We start from the raw sequence: 12,012 nt of genomic DNA on the forward strand, positions 1-12,012 counted from the left end.
CATGACTTAGCGACTAAACAACAGCAACCAACCTCATGCCACTATTTTCGTACCTGTTAAGTGGGTTGATAATAAAAGAACTCATCACATAGGATTCTCATAAGGATCAAATGAGTTAGTATGTATAGAGTACCTGGGAAAGGAAGTGCTGGCATAAGTGAAACCTGCTATAATTAGCACTTAGTTAGGCTTCTTTTTTAGAAGAGGACATCCCCAATGTTATGCAGGCATTGGGATGGGGAGTACTTCACAGTTGGGAAAAGTGCTTGGTGGCCAAAGTACACATAACTTTCCCAGTGGAAAGGCTGTGAAGCACTAACCCAGGAGATGTCAAAGACATAAGAAATGAATTTTTACCTAGCCATAGGATTCTTGACTTGAAGAAGCAATCTGTTTGGGATTCACTGTTTAGGATTCACTTAGGACCCCCCAAGGGTCACCCTGCTTTCGTTTTCCCCCATCATTGCTTCTGGCACATGTGGGATGGTGGCACAGTTGCTTGACATGCCCTAGAAACTGCCCCCATGGGGACATTTAGAGTACAAGCAGATCTCCTGCTGAGATTACACTTCATTTTCATTCTTTGACTTTTCGTTTTTAAAGCAAATGCTATCATTTTTCAAGATGGGAAGCAAATTATAGGTAACGCTAGAAGGTGGATACTCTCTCAATAAATTCTGTCCAGCTTCAGGACATATTATGATTTGTAAATTGATTTTTCTAATTCTATCTAGTACAGACTAGTTTTTAAATGAACTCTCTTTCAGTGAGCTCTCTTCCCCTGCTGATAAGAAAAAAGTACCCCAAGTTTATTAGGGTAGCACAGGCCTAATGAGCCCAGGGCATTTGCCACAGGGTTGTCTGTACCAGGCAATATCTAAGGGCTTAACTGCACAGCACTTGATGGCACGGTAAACAGAAGGGAGCAACTAATGGATGCTGATCTATTATTATCTTTGTTTTTTAGGCAGACAAATTTCAGATGTACGTCACCTACTGTAAAAACAAGCCTGATTCCAACCAGCTGATCCTGGAGCATGCAGGCACCTTCTTTGATGTAAGCTGTGAACTTCCATTCTTGAGCCACTGACGAGCAGGTGGAATGCTTCTCTACTTTGAGATTATGGGTTTCTAACTATCCTTTGTTCCTCATTTTTCTTTATTGGCCCCCCCACAATCCTCTCTCTCATGGATAAAACATGGAAAAAACCAAAACCACTGTTTATCTTTTGTTTTGGGTTTCCCTGGTGGCTCAATAGTAAAGAACCCATGTGCCAAGCAGAAGACACAGGTTTGATTCCCTGAGTCAGGAAGATCCCCTAGAGAAGAAAATGGTAACTCACTCCAGTATTAACTCACTCCAGTATTCTTGCCTGGGAAATCCCATGGACAGAGGAACCTGGCGGGCTACAGTTCATGGGGTTGCAAAAGAGTTGGACACGACTCATAAATAACAAAACAACAATGTTGTGTTTTATTTCATCCCATCTCAAGTGCTGTGGTTTCTGATAAGGCACATTTGCCTGCATATCTCAACATCATGGAGTTGCAAAGAGTCGGACATAAGTGAGCGGCTAAGCACACAACACCAAATCTAGCTAGCCATAAATCTCATGTGTAGAAGAGGTGTACTAGGATGCAGGTGCCAATTAAGATGTTCCATTTCTACAGCGTGTGTGTGTCTGTGTGTGTGTGCATGCTTAGTCGCTCAGTCATGTCCAACTCTTTGTGACCCCATGGACAGTAGCCCTCCTGTCTCTCTCCATGGGATTCTCCAGACAAGAATACTGGAGTGGGTTGCCGTGCCCTCCTCCAGGGGATCTTCCCATCCCGGGGATTGAACCCAGGTCTCCCACATTGCAGGCAGATTCTTTACCATCTGAGCCACCTCTATAGCTCCTCAAATGCAAGACTTCTCAAAGTGTGGTCTCAGCTCAGCTACATCGTTATCACCTGAGAACTTATTAGAAATGCCTATTTTTGGACACTGCTCCAGATCTATTGAATCAGAATCCCCAGGGCTGGAATGAAACAATCTTGAGTTTTAAGGAGCCCTTCAGGTGACTCTGATGCCCACTCAAGTTTGAGAATCACTAACTACTCTAATACGATTGTTTCAACCTTGACTGCACCTTGGAATCACCTTAGAGCTATGAAAAATACTGGTTCCAGTCCCAGCCCTGATTGTGTTATGATCAGCCTGGATTTGGCCTGGGCATTGAGATTTTTAAACATTTCCAGGTGAGAGTAACGTGCAGCCGGGGTCGAGCACTTGTTCTGTAGTGGAAGCCAAGAGGAGATTCAGAGCTGATGCACCTTGTCAGGGCCTCTGGTTTTGGGTGAGCACAGTCCTGTTGGCAAATGATGTGTATATGATACTGGTCCCCAGAGGGTGACTTACTGGCTATAACATGAACAGAATCAAATGGATCACTGTAGGATGCATGGAAAGAACAAGGGGGAAGAAAGAAATGAGAATAAAAAAGTGAAGTTCAATGAGAGATAGGTGATAGCAATGATGGCCATTCTGACAGTCATAGCAGAAGTAACAAACACTTGAAATTCAGAAAATTTTAAATGTCTATCAGTCTAACTTTCTGCCTACTCATTCCTTCTCTAAATATTTGAATGTCTACTGTAAGCAAGATAATGTGCCAGGTCCCATGGGGTCACAGACATTCAAACATGGTTCCCATACTCAAGTTTACAAAATAATCCTTCTCTGAGCATCTTTCTAGCCTTACTTGCTGTAACAGAAATGATTCTACAAGTGTCTTGTTGCTCATTGAAGGAATAATACTTGAATGGGTGAAAGCCAGACAAGAAAAAACAGACATGATTTTTAAAGATGGAGTATTACTATGGAAATGGTCCCAAAGTGAAATTTGTGAGGTTTTGTTTAAACTGAAAACTCAAGAAAAGGACTTCTCTGACTTGGTATCAGAAGTTATTGGGTATCATTTTAGATGCCCTTTACTCCTATTCTCTCTCCTTAATAATGTGTTTCTCTTAATATATTTCTGGTTTTTTATCAATAGTATCTAGAAGAGTCCTTTTGAAGTTTTAAATGTACTGTGTCCTGTCTTCCACTTCACATTTTTCTGAACGTACATATCCTGTGCTCTGAGTAGGCTGTAGACTCATCTGCCTCCTTATCTTTGCACACACTATTCTCACTGCCTAAGATAGACCGTGAGCCCTTTGCACACACTGCACACAGGCACACATAGACACCCTTAGAAGTCTTCCTATCCTTAAACGGTCACAGTCATGTGTTGCTTCCTACGTGAATCCTTGCCTTTCTCTTTATGTGCAGTATACTTTGTCTCTTTATGGCATTTGTAACCATCTGCCTTTTGAAGGTTACAAATGCCATACTATGCCTTTTGTGAGCTCCTGAGAAGGTAGACTCATGGTTTGCCTGGTTCATTTTTTACATGTTACAGTGTCTGGTGCTAATCTGCATTTTCCTCTCATCCTATATTCCTCATATTCCTGTTTCTAGCCAATTTCTAGGCTTTGATTTATAAGTTGGACATACCCCAAATTTTACACCCTACCCCCCGTTTCTAATATCATGCCTAATAAGCCTGTACATTAGTTGGGGAGGCCAATGCAAGACAGAAAACCAGTCCAGTAGAAGTTCCTGGAGCTTGGCCTAGAGGTGGGGAGAGAGGGCAGCAAATTCTCCTGATGGTTCCCTAAACGTTCCAGAAAGCATCATCTTTGTAGCTTTTTCCCTCCCATCAGAAGAGTTTCCCTAAATGCTATACTTAGAGACCATCTACTTTAGGCCCTCCTTCCATCAGAGATTAAAACCCCAATAAAGACAGCTCTGTTATCCATTACTGTAAAGAAAGCACAGAAAATTCAAGCACCAGAAAGGCCCACACATTGACATGATCCAGCATTTTCTACACCAGACATAGGAGCTGTGAGGCGGTGATGACTGGTACCCTGCTGATTACTGAGCTTGGTTGGCTGACCCAGCCACTGGACACCACCCCTTCCTTCCTCTCCACATGAAGCCTTCCCAGAACTCGGCATCTTGTTAGAGAGGGAAGCCAGTCAAAGTGCCTTATTGCCTGAGCTCTCCTGCCAAAGCCCCAGATAAGCTCAAAATGTTAATTTGCCCAAATAGGGTCAGGCTGCCAGCTGTTTTGCCCATTTTCCTTGAACAAGTCCTGATATAAACACACAAGTTTAGGGAAGAGGCAAATGAGTGAGAAAATTGCCACCTTCTGGGATAGCTGGAGGAAAATGGAGTGATTTATGACTATTATTATTCCCTTTGCTTCACCTTCCTTCATGGCCCGTAACAAGTCCTACTTTATCTAGGTTTAAAATGTTTCTTGTAATTCTCCCGATGCTTTGTGCTCACTAACCTTCATTTATGGCAAGCCCCCACATTACACACCTGCAGACATAGACATATGTAGAGGGTACGGTTTGTTTTAGTACCTTCGCAGACATGTGCAGCCATCCTCACAGTCAAGTTTAGAGCGTGTTCATCACCTCATAAGGCATCCCCACACACTCCACCTTATCCTCCCTACACCCCCAGCTCTGAGCAACTGACAATCTATTTTCCATCTCTATAGATTTCCTCTTCTGGACATTTCATTTAAAAATGGAATGATAGGTGTTCTTTTGTGACTGACTTCTTTCACTTAGCATAAGGCTTTCAAGGTTCATCTATGTTGTAGCATGTCTCAGTATTTCATTCTGTTTTATGGCCAAAAAAATACTCTGTTGTATGACTATAATACATTTTGTTTTTTCACTCATCAGTTGATGGACATTTGGGTTATGCCCACCTTTTCACTACTCTTAATAAAATAATACTACTATGAATATTTTGCAGCAGTTTTTTGCGGACATATGTTTTGATTTCTCTTGGGTATATACCCAGGAATGGAATTGTTGGATTGATGGTAATTCTATTTTTACACACTTAGATTTCTGCAATAATCTCTGGACTGGTCTCTGTGTCTCTTTCCCAATCTCTACTCTCTGTGTTGCTATTAGGCTTATATGAGTCTTTCTGAAACATTGTTTTCACCATGTTTTTCTTCTATATAAGATCTGCGAAACTTGACCCTTGAAAAACTCACCATCAAACCCTAATTCATCCTTTTAGCTCTACGCCATCAATGACCCATGTACATCTCGCTTATCTAACTGTATTTTCACTTGTTCCAGAATCTAGGTGTAAGCCTCTCTACTGCTCAGGCACTCATTATCATCTAAAGACACAGTGATGATTTCCTATGTGTTTTGGTTTATACATTTTCCCTTTTTTCCCCTTCCAAGAATAGTTTCTAATCATTTTGTACCTTTTTCTTTTCTCCTCTCTCCTTAACCCTGCCCACCTCCTCCCAGAACACATATGTGCACATGTCCCACCGTGTCTAACAGTGTCCATTTTCATCCCTGTAGGAGATACAGCAGCGGCATGGTCTGGCCAACTCCATTTCTTCCTACCTAATTAAGCCTGTCCAGAGGATTACCAAGTACCAGCTGCTCCTGAAGGTACCTCCCCCCTCTATGTCACCCTGACCACACTGCCAACCAGGTCCAAGGAATCCTAGCTTTGCCCAGGTATGGGAAAGCTTCTACCTGAAGACCTTTCATCTGCCTAGAGCAGAACTTCAGCAATGAGCCCACGCTGCCATTGCTGGCTCCAGACTGCATGTTCTATCCTATGAAATCTCACATGCTTATTTTGTGGGAAAGAGGAGAAATGGAAGCAGGGATGGATTGTGATTGTTTTCATATCCACCACTGCACATCTCCTAGTGACTGCCACCCCAGACAGTGGTGGGTACACAGAGACTCTCCCGTCCTTCCCTTCTGGGCAGATTCCTCCTGGTGGCCCTTGCTTTGTAGGATCCAGGATCAAGGTCTTAGGGTCAGTGCCAGCATGGGCAGTGGAGGCCCAGGGCAGCACCTATCATTGCCTTTATCTCTGTTTGTCTAGACTAGGAGATTTTAAAGAGGAAATAGTTTGAAAGTACATACAAAGACACAATGACAACTCTGTATCTGTAGGCTCCTACGTGTTACGGGTTCTTCTAGAGCCAACCAGGAGATATGTTTTTTCTCCCAATCCTTTTCTTTAAGAGTCAAATCATCAAATTATATAAAATACTATGTGATTTGGGCTGATTCTTCTCAGAGAAGAATACACTAACAGTCTGAAAATGTGACACTTCTCAAAGAAAGCCTGGGAAGTCTATATCTTAGGCAGTTATATAAGTGTATCTACATTAACTCTTAATGTGTAAGGGTGGAGTTTTCCCTAAGTTTGACTATATTTCTGGTCACTTCTCAAATGCAAAAAAAGGATTGTGAGAAGCATGTCGTAAGTAGTATAGTTCTAGAGAAACTCTGATGAAATTCAGTTCTATGAGATGCTTGCTGAACCTCACATTTCCTAGCTGCTTCAGTAAACCTGAAAACCAGTCTTGTTCCAAATCTAGATTCTAGTCATGTTGAAGTGCGCCCGCCTTTCCTGTCTGTGGCGTCCTACTGACTTAGCACCTGTAGTTCTGTGATGAGAAGAGTGGGGGCAGCAGTGAGCCCCGCCCCAACCTCTCTTCTCTCTTCTGGGTTAGGACTGGGTCTTATGTCATCCTTATTTTTCAGCCCTGTCCTTCAAACCTTCACCTTCCTCAACTTCAGGACTTCACTTCCAGGCACTCCAGCCTGCCAACCCTGCAGAAAATGACTTAGAGAATCACCACAGGGCATCCATGCCTTTGGCCTTTACTGAGGACTAGTGTCAGAAATAACTATGTGCAGACCATCACAGCTGTTCGGGTAGAACTTTGAAGATGCCATTCTGTTTTTGAAGTTTCTTATATAAAGACTCACAAAAATTCTCCCAAGATCTCAGCGTAGGGCATGGATATTCTTTCCTGAAAAATTGGTGTGCCAGACAGTCAGTCAGTTCAGTCACTCCATCGTGTCCAACTCTTTGTGACCCCATGGACTGCATCATGCCAGGCTTCCCTGTCCGTCACCAACCCCTGGAGTTTACTCAAACTCATGCCCATGAGTCGGTGATGCCATCTAACTATCTCATCCTCAGTTGTCCCCTTCTCCTCCTGCCTTCAGTCTTTCCCAGCATCAGGGTCTTTTCCAATGAGTCAGTTCTTTGCATCATGTGGCCAAAGTATTGGAGCTTCAGCATCAGTCCTTCCAATGAACACCCAGGACTGATCTCCTTTAGGATGGACTGATTGGATCTCCTTGCTGTCCAAGGGACTCTCAAGAGTCTTCTCCAACACCAAAGTTCAAAAACATCAATTCTTTGGTGCTCAGCTTTCTTTATAGGCCAACTCACACATCCATACATGACTACTGGAAAAACCATAGCTTTGACTAGACGGACCTTGTTTGACAAAGTAATGTCTCTGCTCTTTAATCACAAGAACTTGAGGTCCTTCTTTGCCTTTGACTGTCAGATAGTGTCTAGTTTTATGGTTACTTACAGGAGTTTCTCCTTACCCCAGAGGTGGGGAACAATCTTCTATCCTGGATTCTGACAAAACATTTGAGTAAGCATAATGAATGGGCAGTTGGATGGAGTAGGGTTATAGATTTAAATGAAAAGTACTGTACTGTTGGGCTTCCCTGGTGGCTTAGTGGTAAAGAATCCTGTCAATGTAGGAGACCCAGGTTTGATCCCTAGGTCGAGAAGATCCCCTGGAGGAAGAAATGACAACCCACTCCATTATTCTTGCCTGGGAAATCCCATGGACAGAGGAACCTGGTGGGCTACAGTCCATGGGGTCACAAAAGAGTCAGACACGACTTAGCAACTAAATAGCAGCAATAACAACTGTATATAATTATCCTCTCCTTCCCTAGCCCACATGATGTATGACCTTTCTAAATGATTATTATTATACAAGATTTTTGTGTGTGTGGTTTTCAAACTTAAGTATTTCCAAAGCTCTTTCAGGAATTAGTGGGGTTGTGAATTTTTTTTAAATAAAATAAAACTGACTCACCCATCCACACTGCCACAGTCTCCAGTCAATTAGGCCCCAGTTCTAAGAGAAATATAAGTTTTCACCCCTCTTTGTTAATCCCTAAGGCTGAAGTTCCTAGGATGAATTTTGTGCCTTGGGCAAGGGAGAGATGTGGACAACGGATAGGCTGCCCTGTGCTTTGCTTTAGGCAGATGGAAGGGTGGGCTCTGGGCTTTAACTCTGTGATTAGCTGTTTTAGAAAGAGAAGACTATGCAGGTAACTGAGAGAGAAGACAGTAAAGTAGGGGGAATTTGCTGTAGAAATGTTTTAAAGTTATTTGGGGAAGAAGAGACTTAGTAAGATAATTTTAACCTCTTTCAAATGTGCTTGTAGCCGAGTGCTTGCTGAGTAAAAGAAAAATAGTTTACTGAGCTTTTACTATAAATAAATAATATGGGATTTATTTTCTCATTTAAGTCAGCTTTATTCCAAGTAATGCTAAGTCACTTCAGTCGTGTCTGACTCTGTGCGACCCCATAGACGGCAGCCCACCAGGCTCCCCCGTCCCTGGGATTCTCCAGGCAAGAACACTGGAGTGGGTTGCCATTTCCTTCTCCAATGCATGAAAGTGAAGAGTGAAAGTGAAGTCGCTTAGTCGTGTCCGACTTTTAGCGACCCCATGGACTGCAGCCTACCAGGCTCCTCCGTCTATGGGATTTTCCAGGCAAGAGTGGGGTGCCATTGCCTTCTCCATTATTCCAAGTAAGCGGATATTTAATTATCAGTATCCTCTGGAGTTCCTCCCTTTAGGTGTTGCATAAAAGTGAAAGTCAGAGTGTTCAATATTCTCTGTGTAAATCTGCTACAGCTGTCCTTTTCAGTCTAAATTAAATGTGGAGCTTTCTCCGTTTCATAAACTATAGCAGAGATCTGAGGAGAACTCATTGGTTTTGCTGGTTGGTTGGTGGACATGCCAAATTGCTTTGGGAGGTTAAAGTAATTGGTGTTTTATGTTACCAACTGTAGCCTATTTCTTATTTCCCTCTTATGTTTCTGCCTAGAAATTCCTTTGATGATATATGAGAACCGGTTGGGAGGGTTAAAATTAGGTAAGGGAAGAGAACTTAAGGTTGGCAGAAGTAAATGCAGCTTTCTGAACAATGATGCTGTTACACTGACTGGAACCAAAGACAGAGCTGAGAAATGATCTGGTCTACCTCCCAAGCGTCTGCTCTAGGTGGTGTATCTCTTCTTCGGACACTCAGAGCTCCCTTCTTCATGTGGGAAGATAACATAAAGGCCTGGATTTTCATATCAGATGATCACTAATCAGATATTTACTTTACTAATAATTTCAAAGATACAGATAATCCAAGACAGAGATAAAACACAGAAGTCCAGGACCACCAAAAGCTCCAAGACCTTTCTTACAACATCAGGATATGCTGAGATCTTGATTGGCATGCAAAGTTTCTAAATGATGTGTGTTGCATCCTGTCACTTACCCTGAAGAGAGCCATTTCATCATGAAATGTAATCACTTTTTACTTAGTTGTGTAACTTATTTGATACTTTCCAGGGAGCCATTGATTGTAGGTTTGTCTACCATAAGAAGTCATAGACAGGCCAGAGAGATCCTACTAAAAGCACACCATAAATAAGGAGTCTCCTGCTGGCAGGTACCATTAGTTTGTCAGGAGGTCTGTCATTGATGTGTTTATAAGGTTTGGTCTTGTCAACTTTCTTTCTTTCCTGGAAGTGCATCCCCACCCATCCACCCATTCCCTGTCTTCCCCCTCCCCAGAAGGGGGAAGTATGGTTTGTAGATCTGTTGCTTAACTTCTTCCTTTCCAGAGTCAAAGTGAGCAAGATATGATAACCCTGATAGGAAAAGTGAAAGCCAGCATTCCTCTGGTTTGAGTGAAATCATTTCAAATGGTCTTTATGGTTACTAGGATAGTTGGAAATTATCTTTTCTCCATCAACCAGATATTATATATCTTTTATGGAAAGGGTAAAGACCTAGTCTCCAATGGAGATGTTAAAGAGAGAGCATGGTCCAGGAGGACAGGGGGAAGGCAGGTTGGCCTGGTGGATGGAGTACTGGATTTGGATTCAAGAGACCTGGATTCAAGCCTCTACATGGCCTCCAATGAGTTCTATAACCTGGGCAAAACCCATGTCCCTCTTGAGCACAGTGTCCTCATTTGACAATCCAGGGACTAGTCCATGATCCTATCTGTTGGCCCTGGGCCGACATCTAATACATATAATCTAAAAATCTTTTAGGACTCTGAAAAGCTATAGACCTATACTTTCCATAATCCCTAGTTGTTCCCAGTGTGGAAGAAGTCATTCAGGTGGTAGAGGTGTGTCAATAAACGTGGTGCTGGAGGTTGGCGTGCAGTGATGTGTGAGTGCTGTGTGTCCTCTATGATCGCATAGTACTGCACCTCTGTTTGTATGTTTTGCCAGGGGTATTCCCTGACCTCAGGTTAGTTGGGTGACAGAGAATACCCTAGTTGCTCACTTCTAGTGCCAGCCACTTGGGAGTTGGGTTGAGTTAGTTGGATTAGATTGAGCTGAGGAAACTCAGTCTGGGAAAAGCATGGTGGTTGAATTCTTTGGTGATAACCTCTCCACCCCAGAGGGGTTCCCAGAGGGGACCATCACAGACAATGAAGCTAGCTTCCCTGGTGACTCAGACAGTAAAGAATCCACCTGCAATGTGGGAGACCTGTGTTCAATCCCTGGGTTGGGAAGATCCCCTGGAGGAGGGCGTGACAACCCACTCCAGCATCCTTGCCTGGAGAATCCCCATGGACAGAGGAGCCTGGTGGGCTACAGTCCATGGGGTTGCAAGGAGATGGACAGAACTGAGTGACTAAGCACACAGCACATAATTCCTTGAGGAACTGGTATATAATTGCCTTGAGGGGTTAGGTAGTGGGAGGCTGGGGAAGCTGGGGGAAACTGTTCTAACTGTGTCTGGACCTTTTCACAGGAACTTTTAACTTGCTGTGAAGAAGGAAAAGGGGAGCTCAAGGAAGGCCTGGAGGTGATGCTTAGTGTCCCAAAGAGAGCCAACGATGCCATGCACGTCAGCATGCTGGAAGGTACCTGTGCACTCAGCCTCCCGGGGAGCCTTCTCCTTTCCTAAAGCTGTGGAACTGGCGTCATGGGGGGAAGTGGTGTGAAGTCATGCAGAGTGCCAGGCTGGAAGAGAGGAGAAATGGCAAGTTGTTCCATAGGTCCTGGGGAAGTGTGAGAGGAGATCCACAGGGGCCAGCTCAGCTATCACCTGCCTCCAGGTAGCCCCAGGCCTGTGTCGCATCAGATATGTGGACAACCTGCTGCCTGAGAGCCAGAGTAGGACAAGCCATCATCATCCTTACTGTAAAGGTGTGAAAACCCTGACCCATAGCAGTCCTGTTCATCTGCATAGCATCTGCATCGCACTTGTCATCATAATAAGCAGAAATCCTGCACGCGCGCGCGTGCGCACACACACACACACACACACACACACACACTCTGTCTTTAGCCTTGTCCTTCTCTCTTTTTTATTCTTTTAAAACACATATAACATAAAGGTTACCATCTTAACCATTTTTAAATGTACACTTCAGTGGCATCAAGTACATTCATGTCAGTGTGCAACTGCCCTCACCCATTCGTAGCAGGTGAGTCAAGTCCAGCCAGATAAAACTGATGGGACTTTGTCAAAGCTCCTTCAGTCCACTGGAACCATGTTCTAGGGACCCAGAAACCTGGCATAGAGACAATAAAGCACTCCCAACACCACAAAACCCAGCAGATGAGGGCAGAGCAGCCATGGTCAAAACTGTTAGATGAGTTAATATTCCATATCCCAACCTGGGCTGGCAAACAGGTGAGATAAGGGAGGCAAGTCTTCTTTGTAGTACATAGTAACCCTGTGGGGCATTCCTCTCTTGAAGACCACTTTTCCTTCCGTGCCCCTTACCCCAGCACTGCCAAAGACTTGGTCTGGTTTCAGTATATCCTGACCAC

The 12,012-nt window shown here is 43.7% G+C and overlaps 1 protein-coding gene across 20 annotated transcripts in view; it reads left to right on the forward strand.

The window, feature by feature from the left end:
• The window catches only part of KALRN (kalirin RhoGEF kinase), a 692,240-nt gene that overhangs the window by 464,680 nt on the left and 215,548 nt on the right, over nucleotides 1–12,012 (forward strand). For all 20 annotated transcript variants that reach the window (XM_024991355.2, XM_024991361.2, XM_059886080.1 and 17 more), the window contains exons 27-29: nucleotides 968–1,057; nucleotides 5,440–5,532; nucleotides 10,985–11,096. In XM_024991355.2, coding sequence (XP_024847123.1) covers nucleotides 968–1,057; nucleotides 5,440–5,532; nucleotides 10,985–11,096 — 295 coding nt within the window. The remainder of the gene's footprint in view (nucleotides 1–967; nucleotides 1,058–5,439; nucleotides 5,533–10,984; nucleotides 11,097–12,012) is intronic.

This window comes from Bos taurus, chromosome 1 (genome assembly GCF_002263795.3).
Source record: "Bos taurus isolate L1 Dominette 01449 registration number 42190680 breed Hereford chromosome 1, ARS-UCD2.0, whole genome shotgun sequence".
In the NCBI taxonomy this organism is placed as follows: Eukaryota; Metazoa; Chordata; class Mammalia; order Artiodactyla; family Bovidae; genus Bos; species Bos taurus.